The 26,763-nt window shown below is 39.5% G+C and overlaps 1 protein-coding gene across 3 annotated transcripts in view; it reads right to left on the reverse strand.

Annotated features, from left to right (window-relative positions):
• Positions 1-2,444: 2,444 nt before the first annotated feature.
• abhd3 (abhydrolase domain containing 3, phospholipase) overlaps positions 2,445-26,763 on the reverse strand; it is a 60,174-nt gene continuing 35,855 nt past the window's right edge. Inside the window, exons 4-9 of one of the 3 annotated variants that reach the window (XM_073915985.1) lie at positions 17,333-17,378; positions 13,042-13,698; positions 11,110-12,347; positions 8,632-8,680; positions 8,365-8,530; positions 2,445-5,729 (exon numbers count right to left, since the gene is read on the reverse strand). In XM_073915985.1, coding sequence (XP_073772086.1) covers positions 5,548-5,729; positions 8,365-8,530; positions 8,632-8,680; positions 11,110-11,402 — 690 coding nt within the window. In that variant the 5' untranslated portion in view covers positions 11,403-12,347; positions 13,042-13,698; positions 17,333-17,378 and the 3' untranslated portion in view covers positions 2,445-5,547. 3 annotated transcript variants of the gene reach the window in all.

Here is a 26,763-nt window from a genome sequence, read left to right on the forward strand (position 1 = left end):
CTTAATTTTGAGTAGGATAAACTTTTTATTATGTAAGAAAAAATGTGCATAAAGTACAATGGAAACACATCAATCATATTTTTGTTTGTTTATTTACCATAAACACATTCACCAGCATAAAAAAGTCATGTGATTTAGTTTTAAAAGATAATATTATCATCATAAAAAAGCTTTCAAGAGTTCACACTTAGCTGATGATTAATAATAAAGCTTGTTTGGCGCGCTGTCCCGGGAGAGAGCTCTAAGCTTATAAGATCCTCGAGCCCTGGGCTCCCTCCTGTTGCAAGGCGAGAGGGGAGTTTGAGCTTAGGTAGATCGCAATGACTCCCCCTCCTGCTTATAGTAGCTAAGTGTCGGATATGGATGCGGAAAAGGTGTACTCAGAGTTTGGCTAAAATATTTTGGATTAATTGATTAGGGTGCTTGTTTTTAAACTGTGGGAGGAAAACGGAGGACCCGGGGAAAACCCACACAATCACGGGGAGAACGAGCAAAACTCCGCACAGAAATGTTGCCTGGTTTGAAAGGGAATTAAACCACTGGCATTCTTGCTGTGAGGCAATAGCGCTAATCACTGGCCACCGTGTCACCTGTTTGAAAGGAGGAAAAGTAGGGTTGGGTGGGAGGGTTTCTTCAAGACAAAGATATTAAGATGAGAAAAGTCTGGTTATTTATATTGAGTTAAGGATCGTCTGATAGGATAATCAGTCATTAGCTAAAGTTGGAACAGCTGTGAACAATCATAAGCATGTGATTCTCTCGAAATTTGTTTATAGATAAACTTCACTTTCTGTCAAATCTGGGGCACAATGGAATGCCATTAATAGACAAACTAGTGGTCAAACCACATTGCCCGATATCTGAAATGTTGTTTTGGTCTAAACATTCTAAAATGACTTTTTAGCTTTAGGTCTCTCTTTAAAGTGGTTCAGTATTATCATCTAGCAGAACTATTTGAGAGACTGAACTCCTAAAGAGTAGTCTCGAGCCTCCAAAAACCAATTATAATTTCATTCAGTTAATTTCGTTTTTGTCTTCTGAGGTGCAAGTAATTTATTATATAAGAAAAAGGCCCACAGTGGCTTCTCCTACCATAAGTAAAATTCCATTTTTCTTTTTGATATTTGGTGCCAATTTATTAGGAAGGGACCGTTTTGTTGTATTTGCTTTTTTTTTGGATGAAAATAGTGCTTTTTTTGCAAATGTTTATAGAAATGCAATATTCCAGTTCTGTGCATAAGCTTAATTTGTAAATTTTAAGACCTCAGTGTAGCCTGCAGGCACAGAACATTAGATTGACATTGTACAATTTTAGCTGGTTAATTCCACAACCTAAAACCAACCAAAGATCAACATCTACTTTTGTTACACTTTGAAATTGAATAGACATCACATTATGGCATTAAGATGACGTTGGACTTTGGTTGGTAAGTTTCACAACCTAAAACCAACCAAAGATCAACATCTGTATGGACATCACATTTTAACGTTAATATGATTTTAGATTTTGGTTAGTTAATGCCACAAATTTAAACCAAGCAAAGATCAGGGTCTACTGATGTCAGACTTTGACGTTATACGAAAATCAAAATATGACGTTATGTTGACGTTGGACTTTGGTTGGTTAATTCCACAACCTTAAACCAACTAAAGATCGGCGTCGACTGATGTTACACTGGCATTGTATGGAAATCCCATTATACCGTTAATATGATGTTGGACTTTGGTTTGTTAATTCCACAACCTCAACCCAACGAAAGATCAATGTCTACCATTGTTACATTTTAACGTCATATGGATGTCACATAATGATGGTAAAACGGCATTAAACTAAGGTTGGTTAATTCCACAACCTAAAACCAACCAAAGATCAGCGTCTACTGATGTTAAACTCTGACGTTATCTGGACATCACATTATGATGTTAAGATGATGTTAAACTTTGGTTGGTTAGTTCCACAACCTAAAACCAACCAAAGATCAGCGTCTACTGATGTTACACTTTGACATTGTATGGACCTCACATTATGATGTTAATATGATTTAGAATTTTTGTTAGTTAATGCCACAAATAAAAACCAAAGATCAGCGCATATTGATGTTAGACTTTGGCGTTGTATGAACATCACATTATGACGTTAAGAAGTCGCAACCAATATATAACCAACTACCTAGAGTATCATATGACATTGTGTGCCTGCTGGGTAATGTCACAAATAAAATATCCTGCATATTCATGATTGTTTGACTCTTAAAGTGCCGATGGTATTTACTGACTGACAATCTGTGAATTACCAAAGACCAGAGTTTCAGCAAAAATGTACTTCGATGTTCTACTGTAGGAAAAAAAAAGTCTGAGGTACATCGTACATGTTCAGTTCAGGGTGAACTATCTCTTTAAGAATTCATTGGCGCATTAATATAAAAAGCATTTTGAGTCTTAAGTGAATTTAAAGCATATATTAAAAGCATGTAACATATTTTACAATGTTCAGACAAACAGTAGCTCAAGTCGTTTTCACATTCACAGAATCCTTGAAGCCACTTTCGTTAAGTCCAAAATAACACACTTTACCTCCACAGGTTTAATGCCATCAACAACAACAAATTTCACATTCCAAGTCAAAATGATTCATTTATCGTTCACAAAGTAGTCAGTGTCAACATTGAAGTAATGAATGAGAAACAAAGTGCGTGTGGTACATTCTTTTGGAAACTTAAAAACCGTGATATGGTAAATACAATCTTTTCTTGCCTTAAAAATGCAAACTAACATGACACTTACATGAAACTCAAACAAAAAAGAGAAATTGGGGTCAGTCCTGAGGGCTACAAAACAACAGACATGTAAGATACATGGTGAAAATACGGATAATAATATATAAAGCTTCCTTTTAACACTAGAATGGACCAAACTGATAAGGCCTTGGTGCAGCATATCAACTGCTAGGATAAATGGTCATTGACATGTAGGAGGTCAAACATGGTATGATAAACACTGAATTAATCTTTTATGTTTACATAAGAAGGTAAAAGTGGAGCTGGAATATGACCTCCTTGCTTCACTGCATCGTTTTTTTTTTTTTTTTTGGAAGAGTTTAGGTGAAATCCTTTTTTATAATTAAAAACAACTGCACAAATGCCCTTGACCTTCACGGCTACAATCACAATTTGATATAGTGCAATTTGACTAAATCTATTAACAAAGGTATTGAGCTGTTTTCTTTATTTTTTTCTTTATTTAATGACAATTAAAGAAGCTCTTATGTTTTTTTTCTGATAAATTCTGTTCCTTTGGAGGTTCCATGTTTTAAAAACTAAATGGCCTAAAAGATATATTTACCACCCTGACTAACCAAAAATCTTTTCATAAAAAACTTCAATTGTAAATATTTCGCTAATATTATTTTCATTGATTTATTTATTTTCCTTTGGCTTAATCCTTTTTTTAAATCAGGGATCGTCACAGCGGAATGAACCACCAACTTATCCAACACATGTTTTACGCAGCGGATGCCCTTCCACCCATACACTCTGGCATTCACACACTTTGGACATTCGATCAATCATTTTCTTATTGGCTTAATCATTTATTAATCAGGGGTCGCCACAATGGAATGAACCGCCAACATATTCAGCATATGTTTTACGCAGCAGATGCCCTTCCAGCCGCAACCCAACAATGGAAAACACCCATACATACATTCAATTCACCTATAGCATATGCATTTGGACTGTGAGGGAAATCAGAGCAAACCCATGTGGACATGGAAAAAAATACTCAAACTCAACACAGAAATGACAATTGGCCCAGCCGGGGCTCGAATCAGCACACCTCCACACAGAAATGCCAATTGGTCCAGCTTGGGCTCGAACCAGCACACTTCTTGCTGTGAGGCGATAGTGTTAACCATGAGCCACTGGGCCACCCTGATACTATTTTGATATATATTATCTTAAAAGATAGTACACCCAAAAATAAACCATTTACTCACCCTCATGCGGTTTCTTTTTCTGGTAAATGCAAAAGATTATGTTTTAAAAAATGTTGGTAACTGATAGCCAGTTACTTTTATAATACTATGAAAGAAAATAGCTCCCGGTTACCAAACATTCCTCAAAATATCTTATTTGTGTTGACCACAAGAAACTCAAATAGGTTTAAAACATGTAGAGGATGAGTAAAGTCATTTTGGAGGAATAATTCTACAAATACGCTGTAAAACCCAACAGTCAACTTTATCAAATAAAATGAGAGTAGTTAACTCAAAATGTACTGAAAGTAAATTTTACTCATTTGAAAAGAGTTTTTAACTCAGTGTTGAAGGCAAAGAGTTAATTAAATACCTCATTACTTCAACTTAAATGGAGTAAGTACTCATATAAATTAGCTTAACTCAAGTGGTTTGCTGCAATTGGTTTTCTCAAACGGTTTGATTTGCCTTAACTTACTGGGTTTTACAGTACTTAGTTTGAGTTCTCTTCATTAATCAGGGGTTACTGTGCTCAAATTGCTTCGTTTACTCAAATAGATTAAGTTCACAGTTCTCATTAGGATAAGTTTTTGAACAAATGGTTTGTAGCAATCGGTTTGCTCAAATGGTTTGAATTACCTTAACATTTGGGTTTGACAGTGTATTTATTAATTTATTCCCTTTCCGTCAGCTTAGTCCCCTTAATCATCAGGGGTCGCTGCAACCTATCCAGCATATATTTTACACAGGGAATGCCCTTCCAGCTGCAACCCAGTACTGGGAAACATCCTTACACCCTCATTCATACACATACACTACGACCAATTTAGTTTATTCAATTCACCTATAGCACATGTCTTTAGACTGTGGAGGAAACCCATGCCAACATGGGGAGAACATGCAAACTCCACACAGAAATGCCAACTGACTCAGTTGGGACTCAAACCAGTGACCCTCTTGCTGTGAGGTGGCAGTGCTAACCACTGAGCCACCATGTCGCCCATATTCCATAAATATATCCACGATGATACTTAGCACTGCATTATGAAACAGGAACGAGACTATTTTGCATTACAGTAATGAAGTTATTCTAAATTAGGCTTCATTTTCTTTCTGCAGCTACATATTCTTATTTTTTATTTTTCTTTAGTGCTGATTTGATTTAGGTTCATTTTGATTTAGTACACTTCTCCACATAATGTTGAGTAATGTCATCTAAATAAGTGCTTCAGTTGGTTGGATGGTTTATCATGCCCTTCAGAGTTAAAGCATATATAAAATTACATAATTAAGAGAGTCATACACACGCATGCAAGTCACAGATGAATGCAGCTTAGAAACAAATAAGTGCACTGATGGACGGATGAACAAATGTGCAAGTCAAAGAATCATTTTTGTTCAATAAATGAAAATCAAAAAGTTAAAACACTACTAAAATAATTCAATAAATATATGACTAGACTTAAAAAAAACTATTCTGGCCTTCAAGTGAACCTGTGCCTGTCATTTTGGAAATGAATAATTTTTTTTTTTTTTGCTCACAGCTGTTCTGTTGAGGGAATGGAATGAGAGGGTCAGTAGAGATCATCCAGACCATTGCCATTCTCAAACACAGCCTTGGTGAACTGACGAAAAACGCGGTCCATGTAGGTGCTCTGCCGAGGCCACAGACCCTCCAGGAAGCCAATATGGCCACCATGACAGGTGATGAGGAGGGCCACATTGGGGTTCTGCTTCACGGCCTCCACTGGAATAGCTAAGCAAAAAAAAAAAAATGGCCCAAATGTAAGTTTCTTTCATTACAAAGCTTAAAGGGCACTGATTTTGCCCCCTTTTTTTACAAGATTTAAACAATAAGTCTCTGATGTCCCTAGAGTGTGTATGTGAAGTTTCAGTTCAAAATATAAAGGGTTAGTTTTAACTCTTTGAACTCTGTGATCCAAATGATGCTGCTTGGTGACAGTTCCTTTAAATTCAAATGAGTGCTTTTTAAAAGAGGGCGGAGCTACAGAGGCATTGCCTATTACCAAAGCAGCAGATTTAAAATCGAACTAATGAAATCTCTGTAAAACTGCAAAATGGCTCAAGTGTGATCCCCTTGTAGTGCACTATGGAAAAAAAATATGCCATTTTGTTGCAGCTATGGCTCATGAAGACGGTGACTTTTAAGATTTACAAGTGGATTTCTATTACATTTTTCAAAGCTTGCGAAAACAAAAAATAAAGATTAACAGTATTCATTTATATTAAAAGTGTATCTTTACTTTCCATATATGAAACATTTATAGTGTTCATTCATTCATTTATTTTATTTTCGGCTTAGTCCCTTTATTAATCTGGGGTAGCCACAGCAGAATGAACCGCCAACTTATCCAGCATATGTTTTATGCAGTGGATGCCCTTCCAGCTGCAACCCATCACTGGTAAACATCCATACACACTCATTCACACACACATACACTATGGCCTACCGAATTCACCTGCACCGCATGTGTTTAAACTGTGGGGGAAACCGAAGCACCTGGAGGAAACCCACACGAACGCAGGGAGAACATGCAAACTCCACACAGAAACGTTAGCTGACCCAGCCGAGGCTCGAACCAGCGACCTTCTTGCTGTGAGGCAATAGCACTACCTACTGCGCCACTGCGTCACCCCATCTATAGTGTTTTAGTAATTAATTCAATATATATATATTCATTCATTTTTTTTTGGCTTGGTCCCTTATTATATATTAGTGTTTTATTTATAAATTTATTAACATTCAGTTGAAGTCAAAATTATTAGTCCCCCTTAGATTATTTTTTCTTTTTTTAAATATTTCCCAAATGATGTTTAACAAAGCAAGGAAATTTTCACAGAATGTCTAATAATATTTTCTTTTTTCTTCTGGAGAAACTCATTTGTTTCAGTTCGGCTAGAATAAAAACAGTTTCTTTCCATAATCTACATAAATAAATAAATAAAAAAAAAAAAAACATCATTATACAAAAACTTCCCTAATTACCCTAACCTGCCTAGTTAACCTAATTACCCTATTTAAGCCTTTAAATGTCACTTTAAGCTGTATAGAAGTGTCTTGAAAAATTTCTAGCCAAATATTATTTACTATCATCATGGTAAAGATAAAATAAATCAGTTATTAGAGATGAGTTATTAAAACTGTTATGTTTAGAAATGTGCTGAAAAAAAATCTTCTTTCCGTTAAACACAAATTGGGGAAAAAAATAAACAAGGGGACTGATAATTCAGGGGGCAAATAATTCTGATTTTAACTGTATATTAGGGTTCATTAAGAGCTTCATTTAAAGGTATAGTTCACCCAAAAATAAAAATTTACTCACTATTAACTCCCCATCAAGTGGTTCCAAACCTTTATGAATTTCTTTCTTCTGTTGAAAAAAATGTTGGAAACCTGTGACCAATGGCACCCATAGTAGAAAAAACAGACATTATGGAAATCAACGGTCATCTGGAATTCCAACAATTTTTAAATTATCTTCTTTTGTGTTCAACAGAAGAAAGAAACTCATAAAGGTTTGATACAAGTTTAATTTTTTTGTAAACCCTTTAAGAATGCATGGAAAATTATACACCTACGGAAACAAACAATTTTTAATACATATTATTATTATTATTATTATTATTATTATCATCATTATTATTATCATTATTTATATTAATATGATGAGTGTAACTCATTTTTTTTTTTTTCGTTTTTAAGTATTTCCCAAATCATGTTTAACAGAGCAAGGAAATTTTTACAGTATGTCTGATAATGTTTTTTCTTATGGAGAAAGTCTTATTTGCTTTATTTCTGCTAGAATAAAAGCAGTTTTTAATTTTTTTAAATACATTTTTTGGGGGACGAAATTATTAGCCCCTTTAAGCTATATATTTTTTGATATTCTACAGAACATACCATCATTATACAAAAACTTGCCTAATTACTCTAAGCTGCCTGGTTAACCTAATTACCTAGTTAAGCCTTTAAATGTCACTTTTAAGCTATATAGAAGTTTCTTGAAAAATATCTAGTCAAATATTATTTATTGTCATCATCACAAAGACAAAATAAACCAGTTATTACAGATGTGTTATTAAAACTATTTTGATTAGAAATGTGTTGAGAAAATCTCTCCGTTAAACAGAAATTGAGGGAAAAAATAAATGTTCTACTAATATATATTTTATAAAATATAAATATATATAAATCATGTGTTAACAGATTTTATCTAAAGACATTATTATGTCTTAACTAACATGGTTCAAACGATGGATCTCTGACAGAGTTCAGGAAACACTACAAACAAACTACAAACAAACTTTTGTAGGCCAGCCGTAAGTTACAGTATGTCATTGTTTGATAAACGCTCTGCTGGCCGACTCACCGTGATTGGGGGAAAAGACATCATCAGCTGCGTTGAGGCACAGCATTGGCACCTGCACAGACTTGATCTTGTGAATCGGGCTAGCGTCTCTATAGTAGTCATCATTGGATGGATAACCAAACATGATGGACGTGAAACGTTCATCAAACTCTCGTATAGTTTTAGCCTGTGGAACGCATAAAGAAAGTCAAAAACAGCACAAGAATAATACAAAACACATTAACATGTTGTAACAAAAAACGTGACGAGTCAGAATAAATAACTCACCTTCATCACATGGTCTATGTCGTATTTCTTTTCAAGAATGGTTCTGTGACTGTCGAATCAAAACATGAAGTGTCACAATGAGGTATGAGGCAATCTCAACAAGTATAATAATTGTGACATTTGATATTTAAAGGTGACATAGAATGAAAATCTGGTCAAATATGGTCAAACCCAATTTTTTTTTGTCTAGGAGTAAATTTTTTATAGTTATGAATGAGCTTTTAAATTGTTGAATAGCAAAACACAAAGACAGAGGATACACTTGATTTATTTTCATCTTTGTAATTAGCTTTTTATGCTCTTATTAAATCTATATTAATGTCTTCCCTGAACAATGTTTTTTTTTCAGTGGAACATAAACTCATTTGCTCTCAGTGAATATAAAGCTGCAACAATACACACCTTTCAGGGTTTTTGGTCACAGATTTAGTAAATACATTCAGTAAAGAGCACTGTCAAATAAAAATACAAATAAAAATACTCTACAAGCTAAATATAATCCAAAAATGACTATAATATGGCAAAGATAATATTAATATAAACAGTGCTTTTCAGGTTTTTCATGCATCTGTATCAGAGATGCCCAAACTAAGGCCAGAGGGCCAAAGTTGGCCCATGGTAACCTTTAGCCCACCAACCAATCAGAGAAAAGAGACAAATGATGGGGAAGGTTGGGGCAAATTACTTATATATTTATTACATAATTGTTTACATAACCTTTTGTTTGTTTGATTAATTGCTGAGCAACAAAAAAAAGCACAACTGAAAATAAATGTTTTAATTGAATGTAAATTAATCAGATTTTTAAAGGGTCATGAAAGCCTAAAACACTTTTTTTTCAGATTTTGACATATATATATATGTGTGATATATGTGTGGGACGTTGTTGTTTTAGTAAATAAATAAGAAAAAAACATTGGTCTCCATTATGTTATTACTAAACCCCATTATGTTTTATTGTAAGAAGTACATTATAAAATGTTAAATATATCTATAATTATTGATACGATTAAAGTATTTTTTCTATTTTTTTATATTATTAAATTAGGAAGTTACCAAGGCAGCTTTAATGTAATACAGTTAGGTGTATTTAGCCTTAGCCCACCACGCCTCAATCAAGTTTTGGCCCTTTATAAGAAAAAGTTTGTGCACCCCATCATATATCTACATTGTAAATCTGTTAATTAACAGGTTTTGATTCAAAAGTGTTTTCTGTTTATTTACAATGAATTGCATTATAGGACCTTGATCTCTGCTCTATCGACTTTTGATGTAAAACACTTTATTTATATATATGTATATATATATATATATATATATATATATATATATATATATATATATATATATATATATATGTATGTATATGTATATATATATATATATATATATATATATATATATATATATATATATATATATGTGTATATATATATATATATATATATATATATATATATATATATATATATGTATATATATATATATATATATATATATATATATATATATATATATATATATATATATATATATGTATATATATATGTATATATATATATATATATATATATATATATATATATATATATATATATATATATATATATATATATACATACACACACACACACTTTCTGGCCATCTAATATTAGGCATGCATCAATCTAAAATTATTAATTCGTCTGAATTATTAGCCCCAAGTTTATTTTTCTCCCATTTTACGTTACATTTCTAAACAATAGTTTTAATAACTCATTTATAATACCTGATTTTTTTTTACTTGTGCCATGATGATGATACATAAAGTTAATTAATAAACATTCTTCAAAATATTAGCATTTAGCTTAAAGTACACTTTAAAGGCTTAACTTGGTTAATCAGGTAAGTTATGGTAAATAGACAAGTTATTGTGTAACAGTGTTTTGTTTTGTCAGAAAAACATATTGCTTCAAAGGGGTAATAATCACCTTAAAATATATATTTTTTTATTACATGTTAATATTTTTATTTTGAAGACATGTTCTCTGTAGATTATAAAAAGCCCAAACAAATGACCATCTCACTCATAACACATAGTGATAAATGCCAAAGTCAGATAATCGATAATAACTATGACGCAGTATCTTATTTTTTTTCCAGAGCTGTATATCAAACACCAACACAGTACCATGATACCGCCATGTCATTTTTTTGCAAGTTGTTGATAAGCTGATTAAAAGTTAATTAAAGCAAAATAAGCCCCATATGTGCAAAATGTTCATTTAATTTCTACTCCCTGTTCCCAAACTCTGTGTGCTTTAGCAAAATACGTAACAGATTCAGTTTAATCTTACTTGGCACATTTTATAACATTCAAAACGACATCAGACTCAATAAGAGAAGGTGGGGGCGCACTTAGGGATAATATCCCCTGTGACTACACACACACTCATGCACACACACATTACAGGCTTATCCCCCTCTGACCCCACTGACCGGTCCACGGACGCCTGCAGGCAGCTGGTGAGGTAAGAGTTGAAGAGAAATCGGTCCAGGGGTTTCTCCAATGATGCTGTGCATTCAAACACATCCCAGCCTGCCGAAAAAACCACCACACCCTTCAAGCGCACTTCAGAGCCTTTACGACCCAGGTAGTTCGCCAACATCATCCTGCAGGGTGTCATGATATTATAAAAACAGCAATGAAAAGCACAAGCGTACGCATTAACAATCAGTTGATCTATATGTACTGTATATGTATGGCTGCTATATTTTTGGGCATAAGCCATGTGATGCTGACCCGTTTCTTTCTGTAAGACGGAGAGGATTACAAAACTGCACTGCACACTCAGCTTTTACTTAAATCTAGTGTGAAATGGTGCCGTGGTGGCATCTAGGGGATAATATTACTTCTGCATCACGTGACGGAAATAAATCCATGATAAGGCAACACAATACAGTAATAAATGACTAAAAAAAACATTTTATTTTAACAACTGGTGTGCTAACTGCTTATTATTAAGATATTTGTTAATTTTTAGTACTTATAATGTATGATCTTATCTTATTCCACATCCTTAATCCTACCCAATACCTTAACTTTATTTACTATTAATAAGCAGCAAATTAATAGTTTATTGAGCCTAAAGTCTAAGTTAAAGGTTTATTAATATCAAGAATAGTCTCTTAAAATAAAGAATGAACAAAAATGTAATATTATATATGCATATCATTGAAATAGCAATGTAAAATGTGTAGCAAAGTCCTAACAAGCTATAGTAGAGAGATTGAATAGGTGGTATTAGGAGTTTATTGAGCTTAAAGTCTTAGTTAAATGTTTACTAATAGCGAAAATTGCACCTTAAAATAAATAATGCACAAAAAATTATATTACATACAGTAAGCATATCACTGAAATTGTATTATTATGTAAATTATGTAGCAAAGTCTTATCAAGCTATAGTAGAGACTTTGACTAGGTGGTATTAGTTGTTTATTGAGCTTAAAGTATTAGTTAAAGGTTTATTAATAGCGGGAATTGTATCTTAATATAAAGAATGACCAAAAAATAATATTACATATGCTTATCATTGAAATTATAATGTAAAATTTGTAGCAAAGTCTTAACAACATATAGTAGAGAGTTTGGATAGGTGGTATTAGTAGTTTATTGAGCAAGCTAAAAGTCTTAGCTAAAGGTTTATTAATAGCAAGAATTGTATCTTAAAGGGCACCTAGGTTACCCCTTTTTTCAGATTTAATATAAGTGTTTTGCATCTCTAGAATGTGTATGTAAAGTTTTAGCTCAAAACACCCATCAGATTTTCATTATACCTAGAAGATCTTATTTTTCCACCAGGGGGCTGTTTTGTCCTACTGCGCTTTTAAGGTTAATCCTCCCCGCCGATCGTATCTACGTTCCTTTCTGCATGCCTTAATCTCCTCCCTCAGCTGCGTCAGACAGACTTAAAGGAAGAAGATCTCACATATCTTTTGTGAGAAATACTACAGTAAGAACTTTAACAAACAATGTCTTTACAAACAACATCACAAACAATGTCTTTACACAGTTCACGCACACGCACACATACAGATACACATGCATTTTAAGCATGTGATCACATTTGATGATGATTGATGATCCTAGCGAACAGTAAATACACGTGACTACCAGGACATGTTAATACGCGCAGCTGTCAATCAATTTGGTGGGCGGGGGACCGCACTCCTACGCCAAGTTGCGGTCGGTCTAAAAATCGCTCTAATTGGTTCACCGTTTTTATGTTGTTAAATTAAAAAAAAGAACTGGGTGTGTTTATATCACCCCAATATGACTGTCTATACTCTAAATCTACACATATGTTTGTCCAAACAGCTTGAAAAGTAGATTTTTTTTTACCATAGGTGCCCTTTAAAATAAAGAATGACCAAAAAAAAATTACATTTGCTTATCATTGAAATTGTAAAGTAAAATGTGTAGCAAAGTCCTAACAATGTATAATAGAGTTTGGATTGGTGGTTTTAGTAGTTTATTGAGATTAAAACCTTAGCTAAAGGTTTATTATTAGCAGGAATTGTGTCCTAAAATTAAGTATGAACAAAAAAAATAGTATTACATATGCTTATCATTAAAATTTAAATGTAAAATGTGTAGCAAAGTCTTAACAAGCTATAGTAGAGAGTTTGGATAAGTGGTATTAGTAGTTTATTGAGCTCAAAGTCTTAGATGAATGTTTATTAATAGCAAGAATTGTATCTTAAAATAAAGTGTGCCCAAAAAAAATAATATTACATTTGCTTATCATTGAAATTGTAATGTTAAATGTGTAGCAAAGTCCAAACAGCCTATAGTAGAGAGTTTGGATAGATGGAAAAAACATTGTCCTAGATTTTCAAAGTATGTGTGACTATATCAGCTGAATTCCCATATACGGACAGGATAAATCCATGAGTGTGTGCGTTTTAAACTCACCCGCCCATAGAAACCCCAGCCGCCATGAGCGGAGCTTTGTTAATGGTCCGCTGGACATGCTCAATGACTACTTCCAGATCCTCTGTGTTGGCTGCACAATAAGTCCTTGGAGTCTAGAGCACAGTGGAAGGAGGATATAAAAGAAGGCTCGTATCCTTAATCACACACACACACACACACACACACTGTAAAAAATTGCTGTTAAAAAACGGTCAGATTCTACGGTAAAATAATGTTTTTTCACTAAAACAGTAATATTCTGTTAAAAACAGTGCTTTCTGGGTAACATTTTTTTTTTCGAGAAAGTAACCAACTGCAGAAAACTGTGAGCTAACAGAGTTCAGATTCGATGTTTTGAAGTCTGTGTTTGAAATTACACTTTGTGTCCTTGTTCACTATTTCATACACTAGTTTACTAATATAGTTCACCTGACAGTTTTAATGAACACTAATGAGTGAATTCAGACACTGATGAACACCTGCTGTTAATAATTACAATTACTGAAGAAAATAAACAAGAAACACAAACAGTGACTTGAGTTACAACATTAAATAAAATCAAATAAAATAAAACACCTTCAGTCTCAGCAGAGGATCATTAAACAACTCCACAAACAACAGCAGACACACTTATTACTGACTGATTTGACTTCCATACTATTCTCATTGAGATCCAACAGAAATTAAGGTGTTTTTTGTGTCACCGTAATGGAGTGAGGGGCTGGTTTAGTTGGGCTCTTCACCCTTGAACTTATTAATTCAGACTCTCCAATTACTATAATGAGTTAACAAAATGCTTGTATTATAGCAATCAAGTTGGAAAGTCAATAAATAGAGAAATCTATTTGTCTGAAATTAGTTCTGATAAATGTTTTGTTATAAATCTGGAACAAGGGCCTCATACAATAGATTTTATGCTTAGTTTCAGGTATTAATTTAATTAATGAGAAGTGGAAACAGAGAAGATATCTCCGTATTTACTTAACAGTTAAGAAATAGCATACAAAAACAGTTCAGTTATGACAAATACACACTCATATCTGATGAATCTGACCTTGTATCTCAACAATGGTAACATCTCAAATGTTTCATGCTGCAATGCATGCTGGGAGTGGCACGGTACAAATATCCCAGCATGCATTGCGGTATAAATAAATGTTGTATAATGGTCTAACAGTTTTCTTCATTTGTGTTTGATTCTGCTGTTGTTTATGTTTAGACTTTCAGTTGCCTGTTTGTGAGTTAAACTGTTAATTTTGTTAGTTGTCACCATTATTGAGGTTCATAAGCTGATTATTGATGTCTCTTTGAGTGCGATTTACACCATGGAGCAGTGTTATTGTCCAAGATATTCTTAAAAACATCCAGAAATCATTGCCAAATAATGTAAAACAATAGATTTAACATTGAATAGGAGCAGTAAATTTTATTATATTAAATGAGAACAGACTCTGCCATTTATTAGCAACATGAACATTACCAGATCTCATTTAGGTTTTTGGCTGGCATGCCACAACAAAGGAGCTTTTTAAACAAAGTTCTTAACAATTGTAGCAGCCAAGATATATAAATGTTAAAAATGGCAGGGCTAAGAGCCCAACTAAAGCAAACTCTGTTCTCCATGATGGTGACGTAAAACTTTAACTTTTTCTCAAGAAGAACTTTAGTAAATGTTATACAAAAATACATGTATTAAGTAATAAGTGTAGCTGGTGATGATGTTTGTAGACTTGTTTAATCATCCGCTGATCATTTAAATGATTTAATCATTTGTTGTTCTTCAGGTTATTTCATTATAAAGCTGTGACTAAAGTTTTGTATGTTCTGTTCTTGTTTTTTCCCTTCAGTATTTCTTCATTTGTTCATTGTTAATCCTCAATTATCATTTAATTAGTCAGTTAATTAATGAATTTACTTCAGCTTTGCTACATGTTTCTTGAACACTCAGTAGTGTGGACACTTCAATAAAAACTGAAGTATATGCTCTGGGGTTTAAAGGGTTAAAGGTGTGAGAGGTAAAAACACAGTGTAAAAATGTATTTTAACAGTAATATATTGTTAATTTACACTACGGAAATAGACTGTAAAAAAACAGTAGATTGCTGGCAACCACAGCTGCCAGTAGATTACCGTTAAATCAAGGAAAAAACAGTATTTTACTGTTAAACCTGAAGCAAATTTCTTCTGTCTGTCACCGTTGTGAAGGAGAGTAGAGCCAGTGTATGAGTTAAAGATGAACAATGAACTGCTGATGTTATTCTGCATGTTTCTCTATTTAAAGATAGCGGCTGTTTAGTTGCTGATGCAGTCAGAATCTCTCTGGTGATTCCAGATTTACATGTATGTGTGCTTTTGTGAAAAATAAGACATTAGAGTTAAACCGAACTTTTCTAATTAACTAAAATAAGTTATCATTATAAGTATGCTTCTAAGCATATATAGCACATTACTTCATAAACTCATTCAGCAGTTGACCAAGTTGAGGCAGTTGCTTTCAGTGAGCAAAATGAGTTAACTTGAGTATTGTGTAAATCAATGTAGTCCATGTATTTTTACAGCAACATACTATAAAATAACAGTACATTGCTGGCAACTGCAGCTGCCAGTATTTTACTGTTTTTTAACGGGACAATTTTTAACAGTGCACACACACACACACACACACACACACACACACACACACACACACACACACACACACACACACACACACACACACACACACACACACACACACACAAACAGACTCTCAAAAGACTCTCACTCTTTAAAGCTCACATGAAACTGAATTGTAATCCTGAAATCTTAAAACATCAGGACATTATTTAATATGAAAATGAAAAATCACATGTACATAAGTATTCACAACCTTTGTCAAGAAGCTCTAAATTGAGCTCATTCTGTTTCCACTGATCATTCTTGAGATGTTTCAGCAGTTTAATTAGAGTTCACCTGCGGTAAATTCAGTTGATTGAACATTATTTGAAAAGGCATACACCTGTCTATATGAGGTCCCAGGGTTGACAGTGCATGTCAAAGCACAAAACAAGCATGAAGACAAAGGAATTGCCTGTAGACCTCCGAGACAATGAGTGGCCCAGCCAGAGCCCAGATCTAAATCCTATTGAACATCTCTTGAGAGATTTGAAAATGGCTGTACACCGTTGCTTCCCATCCGATAGAGCTTGGGAGGTACTGCAAAGAGGATTGGGCAAAAATTCCCAAAGACAGGTGTGTCAAGCTTGTGGCATCATATTCAAAAAGACTTGAGGCTGTAATTGCTTCCAAAGGTGCATCACAGTATTGAGCAAAGGCTGTGAATACTGATGTACATGTGATTTTTTAGGTTTTTTATTTTTAACAAATTTGCAACAATTTAAAAAAAAAATGTTTACATTGTCATTATGGGGTATTGTGTGTAGAATTTTAAGGAAAATAAATTAATTTAATCAATTTTGGAATATAGCTGTAACATGTTTTTCCAAAATGTTGAACGGATGCACTGTATCTATCGAGAAGATAGTATTGAAATAAGCAAATACCCCCTTAGCTATCATCAAAGCTCTGTATAGTTGTGTTTGATTAAACAGTTTAAGTTAAAATAGTTATTTACATTTAGTAAAGACATTATGTCTGAATTTGACTGTTTTGATATTCATGCTGACAGCAGTGTGTGTCAACATGACAATGAAGCCGAAATTATTTTATTGAGGAGAAATCAGAAGAGATATAAAAGATTATCCTTACCAATAACTTTTCACCCGATACGCCTCTGTTATTGAACACCACGCATCTGAAAAACATAAAAAAAGGAGTCAAAAATGTGTTTCAACAACAATTTTTTTTTTTGAATGAATGAATGAATCGACTGAATCAGTGATACATTCCTATAGTTAACTGCTTTGCTTCTAAATGAATCAGCTGTGTGAATCACAAACAGTTTGAATTGAATTGTTGTTTTGATTCAAAAAGACCTTTAAAAAGACTTGACACTTCTTCGATATTGTAGGTTTAAGATCTTTATTTGTCCACGACAGGTCTAAACCAAACACATTCTCAGGAAAAAAAAAAATTAATATTGAAATGCCATGTTTTTTCTTAAATTACGTGATTTTCTGAAATTGCAACACCAAAGCATCTACTAAACAAATGAATATGAGAAAAGGTAATGATTTAGATGTGGTTAAAATATTACTGTATACTCGCGTAAATCCCCATCAACTATTGATGTCAAGCTAATTTCTAACATTAGCGTAATAATAAACGTTTATATTTAGAACAACAGAACGTTCGAGGTTACTAAAGTAACCCTTCGTTCCCCGAGGAGGGGAACTTCAGCACTATAAGTGGATTTGATTTGTAAAATCCACGCATTGGGAGGATTCGGATCAGAAGCCGCTTGTCTGGAGAGTATTGAACGGGCCAATGAATGAAATTAATTGGCAGCGTAAGCTTGCGCAGGTGTGCGACATCTGCAATTATCTCAGCATATAAGCACACCTGAAGCCAGCAGACGCCATCCTTTTAAGCTGAAGAGACTTTCAAACAGCTAAGGGACAGTCATTATGGCGACGGAGTATAGTGCTTCCGTTCCCCTCCTCGGGGAACGAAGGGTTACTTTAGTAACCTCGAACGTTCCCCTTCGGGGGGAACTTCAGCACTATAAGTGGATTTGATTTGTAAAATCCACGCATTGGGAGCCCATTGAAAGCGCCATAATGACTGCACCTTACCAACACCCCCGATGAGGAGATAGTCAAGCAAGCGTGACGCACCCACATCATGGGGGGCGCGGTCCTCCAACGTGTCCCTGGCCCTAATTTATCCTACTTCAACAGAAGTTTTACGGATTTAGATATATTTTTTGGGAAGTCGTGAGCATCTAGATAATTCTAGGAAATACGACAGTACGTTGGGAAGCGTGCAATCCCGATAGGGAGGACGCTGCGGAGGCCATCCGTTACCCAAGGGGGGAGATAGATGGCAGAATTTACATATGGACTAGCCCTAAAAAGGGGGAGTACGCATAGCAAAAGAGTGGTTAGCGGAGAGGGAAGACACGGGTCCGCCCAGGGGGGGGACTTAACCGTGGCGGAATAAGCATATGGGATCGCCTAGTGGGGATCACGCATAGCAGGCACCTATACCCAAAACGCGGGCTGACCAGCGGGCAGACCTACAACGTAGTGGGCCAGCAAGTGACTCCTCCGCTGAGTCAGTGCTGGGGGCCACGGAGGAATCTGCAGGGCTCACCTGACGGGGAACTTTACTGACAGATAAAAAAGGCGCACGTACCTCCGTGTTAGGGAGAATGGCGCAGCAAGCGTGTTTCAACACCCTACCGAGTTGTCTCCTCAATCACCAAAGGGTTACCTAATACCCTTGAGGAAACCGGCTCCACTCGCAGATTGTAAAACCTTGCAAATGTGTTGGGTGTCGCCCAGCCCGCAGCTCTACAGATGTCTGTTAGAGAGGCGCCGCGTGCACGCGCCCAAGAGGATGCAAGGCTCCGAGTGGAGTGTGCACGAACTCCCGGGGGACACGGCTGACCTCAACTCGAATAAGCGAGTGAAATGGCATCCACAATCCAGTGGGATAATCTTTGTTTCGATACGGCACTTCCCTGCTGCCGACCGCCATAACAGACAAAGAGCTGCTCAGATGATCTAAAATTCTGAGTACGGTCCACATAAATGCGCAGAGCGCGAACTGGACAAAGTAAAGAAAGGGCTGGGTCTGCCTCCTCCGGGGGCAGCGCTTGCAGGTTCACTACCTGATCTCTAAAGGGGGTGGTAGGAACCTTGGGCACATAACCGGGGCGGGGTCTCAGGATGACGTGAGAGTAATCCGGCCCGAATTCCAGGCACGAGTCACTGACCGAAAATGCCTCCAGGTCCCCGACCCTCTTGATGGAGGCCAACGCAACCAGCAGAGCTGTCTTCAGGGACAGAAATCTTAGAGATACTGATTCGAGTGGCTCAAAGGGATCGGATCGCAGACTCGTGAGAACGAGGGCGAGATCCCAAGAGGGCATGAGAGGGGGGCGAGATGGATTAATTCGCCTAGCACCCCTAAGGAACTGGATGACCAGGTTATGCTTTCCCACGGTGCTGCCAGCTACCGCGCTATGATAAGCAGAGATGGCGGCCACGTAAACCTTGAGAGTGGAGGGCGACAGCCTGCTGTCCAACTTCTCTTGAAGGAAAGAGAGCACAACACTAATCTGGCAATTTCGGGGGTCTTCTCTGCGAGAGACGCACCATTCAGTGAATAGACTCCACTTCAGGGCGTAGGCGCGCCTCGTGGAGGGGGCTCTAGCCTGAGTGATGGTATTAACCACCGCAGTCGGTAGGTTACCTAAGTCTTCCTCGCGTCTAGGGACCACACGTGGAGGTTCCAAAGATCGGGGCGAGGGTGCCAGATGGTGCCCTGTCCCTGAGAGAGTAGGTCCTCTCTCAAAGGGATCCGCCAGGGGAGGGCCGTCGCGAGGAGTGAGAGCTCTGATATCCAGGTCCGGTTGGGCCAAAGGGGCGCAACTAGCAGAACCTGTTCCTCGTCCTCCCTGACCTTGCACAGAAACTGCGCGAGCAGGCTCACTGGGGGAAACGCATACTTGCGCATGCCCCGAGGCCAGCTGTGGGCCAGTGCATCCGTGCCGAGAGAGCCCTCGGTCAGGGAAAAAAACAACTGGCAGTGAGCGTTCTCGGGGGAAGCAAACAGATCGATCTGGGCCTCCCCGAATCGCGCCCATATCAGCTGAACAGACTCGGGGTGGAGTCTCCATTCTCCAGGACGTAACAGCTGTCGTGAGAGCGCATCGGCTGCACGATTGAGCGTGCCTGGGACGTGAATGGCGCGCAGCGATTTCAGCCGCGGGTGACTCCAGAGGAGCAGACGGCGGGCGAGCTGAGACATGCGGCGAGAGCGCATACCCCCATGCGGTTGATATACGCCGCCGCCGCCATACTGTCCGTCCTGACCAGCACGTGTTGCCGCTCCAGCACCGGTAAAAAGCGGTGGAGAGCGAGGAACACTGCCAACAGCTCTAGGCGATTGATATGCCAATGCAGCTGGGCACCCTTCCAGAGGCCCGCAGCCGCATGCCCGCGACACACGGCCCCCCAACCCGTGTTGGAAGCGTCTGTTGAAACAACAACATGGCTGGACGCCAGTCCTAGAGGCACACCGGCCTGTAGGAACGAGGGGTCGTTCCAAGGGCTGAGGGCGCGGCGACACAGCGCAGTAACCGAGACCCGGTGTGTGCCCGCGTGCCATGCGCGTCTGGGGACCCGATCGTGAAGCCAGTGCTGAAGTGGTCTCATATGGAGCAACCCGAGCGGCGTGACGGCGGCTGCGGATGCCATATGCCCCAGGAGCCTCTGAAAGAACTTCAGTGGGACCACTAGTTTGCTGTCGAGCTCCCTCAGACAGTTCAGCAACAGGCGAGCGCGTTCCTCGGAGAGGTGCGCTACCATGGTGATCGAGTCCAGCTCCATCCCGAGAAAAGAAATCCTCTGCACGGGGGCGAGTTTGCTCTTTTCTTGGTTGACCTGAAGCCCCAGTAGGCGGAGATGCCGAAGCACCTTGTCCCTGTGCATAATCAATTGCTCCCGCGAGTGGGCTAAAATCAGCCAGTCGTCGAGATAATTGAGCATGCGAATGCCCGCGAGGGCACCCTCCGCGAGTTTGGTGAAGACCCGCGGAGACAGAGAGAGCCCGAAGGGGAGGACCTTGTACTGCCACGCTCGACCCTCGAACGCAAACCGCAGAAATTGGCGGTGGCGTGGAAGAATGGAGACATGGAAATACGCGTCCTTCAGGTCTATGGCTGCAAACCAATCCTGAGGACGAACGCATTGGAGAATGCGCCTCTGCGTGAGCATTCTGAACGGCAGCCTGTGCAGACAGCGGTTCAAAACGTGCAGATCTAGGATTGGCCGTGACCCACCGCTCTTTTTGGGTACGATGAAGTATGGGCTGTAAAACCCACTCTCCATCTCGGCTGGAGGAACCGGCTCGATTGCACCCTTCGCCAGGAGGGCAGCAATCTCCTCTCGCAAGACAGGGGCGGACAGGGGGTTGACCCTGGAGAAATACACACCCGTAAACTTGGGGGGCCGTTTCGCGAACTGAATCGCGTAACCGAGTCTGATTGTGCGTATGAGCCACCGCGAGGGGCTGGCCGGCGCTAACCAGGCAGGCAGAGCCCTCGCTAATGGAGTCATCGCTACAATCGCTGACGTACCAGCGGTGGGGCAGCGCGGAGTGGGTGTGCTGATCCGGGAAGCACGAGGGTCCCGCGGAAGAGCTGGAGGAGAGCGATTCGCTCTGGCTCCGCACCCTGACTCCGGAGAGGGGGCTGGAGGGCTGAGGGAAGGCAGACCGTCCCCCCAGCGCTCGTGAGCCACTGGCGAAGCACGTAGAGTCTGCGAGCCGGAAGGCAGCGCGTCCCGGACTGGCAGAACTCGTGCAGTCACATCCGGGGAAGGGAAAAAGTGCTCTTTTACTGATGTTTTGGTGGCACTGAAAAGTACCGTTGTTATCGGGGCCCCGCCCTCCAGCGGGGAAAGAGCAAGTTTCCTCTTCTCCGGATGGCCTGTCTCAGGGACGCTTCGCGGTCCGTTTACCGGACTTAACGGCGCCCTGGGCAGGAGGGGCTGCCTGCTTTCGAGGTGAACGCCGCGCCCGCTTGGCCGGAGGCGCAGGCGGGGGAGGGGCAGCACTCGTTGGCGGGCGCCCTCAGCGAGGAACAGCGGAGGTGGATGGCTCGGCGGGCGGAGCGGGCTTACGGCCACGCCGATAGATGACATTGCCCATCGCATCCGACTGCTCTTTCACCGCCTTGAATTCCTGGGTGAATTCACCGACGGTGTCGCCGAACAGGCCAGCCTGGGATATGGGCGAGTCAAGAAAGCGAACTTTGTCAACGTCGCGCATATCGGCCAGGTTTAGCCAGAGGTGGCGTTCCTGAACCACAAGTATGGACATCGTCCTCCCCAGCGCACACGCGGCGGACTTAGTAGTCCGAAGAGCATAGTCGGTCGCGGTGCGCAGCTCATGTAATAAGCTTGGGTTGGACCCGCCCTCGTGCAGCTCGGCCAGCGCCTGCGCTTGGTAGCGCTGGTAGGTGGCCATCGCGTGCAAAGCAGAAGCAGCCTGGCCCGCAGCCTTATAAGCTCTGGCTCCGAGGGAGGCAGACAACCTACAGGCTTTGGACGGGAGGCGGGGCAAACCCCGCCACGTAGAGGCGCCGCGCGGACAAAGATTGACCGCGATAGCGCGCTCCACTGACGGGATCGCCTCATACCCCCTGGCAGCTCCGCCGTCAAGGGCGGTGAGGGCGGAGGCACACGCAGCACGGGCAGAGAAAGGTGCCCTCCAAGACTGCGTGAGCCTACTGTGCACTTCCGGGAAGAAGGGGACGAGAGGCTTCGAAGGCTTCGCCTTCTGGTCCTCTACGTAGCACCCATCTAGTCGGTCCGGCCGCGGAGCTGGGGGATAAACCATCTCCAACCCCACGGCCGAAGCAGCCCGGGAAAGCACGGCTAACATGTCCGCTTCAGGATCCGATTTGACAGCGCTCACCTGCCCGGAGGGGGCGAGTGGGTCCGGATCTTCGTTGGACAGTGAAAGCCCACCCTCCGATGCCGCGGAGGACATCTGATCTCCGGTGTCAGCGAGTGTGAGAGCTACCATCTGGTTAGACGGATCACTCTCACCACCCGAAGCTTGGATGGAGCGCCGTGAGGAGCGAGAGGTCCGCGAGCCCGTGGGCGGCGGATTATCTCCCGCTGAAACCCTCAGATCTGCCCGAGCGCCCGCTGCTTTTTTAGAACAGGAGGCAACTGGGGTGGCTCGCTCTCTTGCGAAAGTTAGCCGCGATCTTAGCTGTGCAACGGTCATGGCATCGCAATGACGACATGAACCGCCCGCGAGCACCGCATTAACATGCTGGACCCCCAAACATGCAATGCAGTGATCGTGTCCATCATCCGGAGCCAGGAAACCCCCGCATCCAGAAACGCACAGTTGGAGCGCCATCCTGAAAAGGACGTGCTGCACGACTGTGTTGCTCTTTTAGGAAAGTTGCAACTATACGCACCGCTCTGGAGGACCGGACCCAAAGAACCGCAGGCAAGGGAGTAACCCAGCTCGACCGTCTGCCACCGCGAAGACCCACTCTGGACCGGGAGACACACTCGTTCGCTCTGAAGTGCTGATCAGCAAGAGGAACCCTCATCGACTCACTCAGAAAGGATCTGAAGCGAAAAGGATGGCGTCTGCTGGCTTCAGGTGTGCTTATATGCTGAGATAATTGCAGATGTCGCACACCTGCGCAAGCTTACGCTGCCAATTAATTTCATTCATTGGCCCGTTCAATACTCTCCAGACAAGCGGCTTCTGATCCGAATCCTCCCAATGCGTGGATTTTACAAATCAAATCCACTTATAGTGCTGAAGTTCCCCCCGAAGGGGAACTTTAAATTACTTTTAATGTTTCATTAATTTCCTAGCACTGGATATTTCCAGCTTTTCCATAATAGTGGAAAGATTGCAAATAACAATGATATCAAATGTCAACAATAGATTGGTTTCCAGCCAAGTGTCATGCCTCTTGACAGTACAGCTGTGTGAGGTTTGAAAGACATTTGTTCATGCTGACCTTAGTTCGCCACAGCCTTTCCACTGGGTCAGTGTGTTCTTTGGTCTGGTATTTCTGCAGGGTTAGCTTTACTTTATGCCAGATCATCTTGATGCTAAGTTGGTTGTCGAAATACTTACACCTCTAGCGGTTTCTGCACATTGGTGTACATTTGCTAGAGCTTTGGTGGTTGCTTGGTTGAAGTCTGATAAATTAATTAGTCATTTCTTTTTAATGTATCCTTTATATTACAACTTTTATAAGCGTGTGCAGCCATTGGAATCTTTTTGGCTCAAGACTTTACCATTAATTTACCACTTCCAATTTCCATTACATTTCATGTTGCAAACTGATCTTTTCTCTTTATATCATTCTCCTTTTTATGTATAGTCATGAACACACTTGTTTGTAGAGCAAGTCGTTTGAGACTTTTCTGCCATTTATTATTCCTAATCGTTTCTCCCATAGGAAACTAAATTAGATGTACTAAAACAATCGCAAAAATGAAACTTCCACATTGAAAAATAATGTAAATAGTGCCACTGATATATTGTTATGATCACCAGCGATCTAGCGGCTCGGTTTATGGACTACAAGTTCCAGTTATGCACCGCCTACACACACGCCTGCTCCTAGTTTCCAGTTATTACACACACACAGAGACATAGCTGAAGCTCATCATTCATTATCCAGACTACTGTATAAAAATGTTTGTTTATGTTGTCTGCTGACTGCCTGTACTGACCATTCGCCTGTTATCTGACCACCACTCTGAATTCCCTGTATACATCTGTTTGCTCCTGATTGTGATCATTGCCTGCCTGACCATTCTCTTTATAATAAATCCTGCATTTCGATCTGCACGCCGATGTCAGCATCACCCCTGTGACATTTATAAAATCTCTTTTTTAGGGAGTCCTCTTTAAAATGGCAGGACTAAAAAATTCACAAATCAGAAACAAATGGTGCTAGTAGTCTAGTGGTCAGTGCGCTGACATATAGCACAACTGCGCTAGAGCTACTTTTCAGACCTCACAAACCTATCCCAATCGAATTCCCCCTTTCTCTCTGACTTCACTTCCTGTTAATATTGTTGTGTCATAATAAAGATAAAAAGGCCAAAAATAAATCCTAAACAAAACCAGATACAAAAATTTAAATTAGCTCTATTTTCATTTTACAATATATACTCCCCGGCCACTTTATTAGGTACACCTTACTAGTACTGGGTTGGACCACCTTTTGCTTTTAGAACTGCCTTAATCCTTCGTGGCATAGATTCAACAAGGTACTGGAAAATTTCTCAGAGATTTCGCTCTAAATTGACATGATAACATCAAGCAGTTGCTGCAGATTTGTCGGCTGCACATCCATGATGCAATCTCCTGTTCCACCACATCCTATTGGATTAAGTTCTGGTGACTGTGGAGGCCTTTTGAGTACAGTGAACTCATTGTCATGTTCAAGAAACCTGAGTGGTGCACCAGTCTGAGATGATTCACACTTTATGCTATGGAGCGTTATCCTGCTGGATACAGCCAAGAAAATATCCCCCACACCATTACATCACCACCACCAGTATGAACCACTGATACAAGGCAGGATAGATCCATGATTTTATGTTGATAATGTCAAATTCTGACCCTACCATTCGAATGTTGCAGCAGAAATCAAGACTCATCAGCCCAGGCAACGTTTTTCCAATCTTCCATTGTCCAGTTCTGGTGAGCCTGTGCGAATTGTAGCTTCACCTAATATTAATAGGTATATAGGTGTTAATATTAATAGGTTAATGGGTGTGCCTAATAAAGTGGCCGGTGAGTGTAAGAAAAATAAAATCAGACATAATAGAAACAGTTTTCATAGCAGTTAGAGAATGCTTTGCTTCAATTGAAAGCATTATTAATTAATAAAGGAAGGAATCATAAATCTGTAGCTTAAATGGTGCAGGATGAGCTGTGTGCCAAAGAAATGAGAGGTTTGATCAACATGTAAAACCTGCCTTGACTTCCTCAGTATTCACATACAATGACAGCATTTGTGCCACTACATTACCCTTTGTGTCACTTTTTTTCTCTGAGACAATGATGTCTTTTGACCATAATAAAGTACCATTTGTAATTTTGCTTAGCTGTTTTTATCTCATGCTATCATTTCCTTGCACATGAAAGCTTTGAATAAACCCCCATTCCGCTGCCACTTTATCACACGGAGTACATGTATAAACTGATAAGAGAAGAGTTATCTGACATAGCATGTGACATGTGAGTTGAACGTGCAGTCAATGTGACCTACAGTCAAAGCACATTCCTTCAGGGCCAGTAGTTCTTGCAGTTTTTATCAGATGATAACTTCTGGTTCTGTTTTAATTTTTCTAAACATGTTTTATGTTGCTCTATAAAGCTGATTTGCTTTCAATCTCTATTTTTGGTATTACAGTGGTGTAAAAAAGTGTTCGCCCCCCTACTTATTTCTTATTTTGAGGATCTTTTGGTCTACGTCACATTGTTTGGCAGGTCCTATTTAAGTGATTTCA

The sequence above is a fragment of the Danio rerio genome, chromosome 2 (genome assembly GCF_049306965.1).
Source record: "Danio rerio strain Tuebingen ecotype United States chromosome 2, GRCz12tu, whole genome shotgun sequence".
Taxonomy (NCBI): domain Eukaryota; kingdom Metazoa; phylum Chordata; class Actinopteri; order Cypriniformes; family Danionidae; genus Danio; species Danio rerio.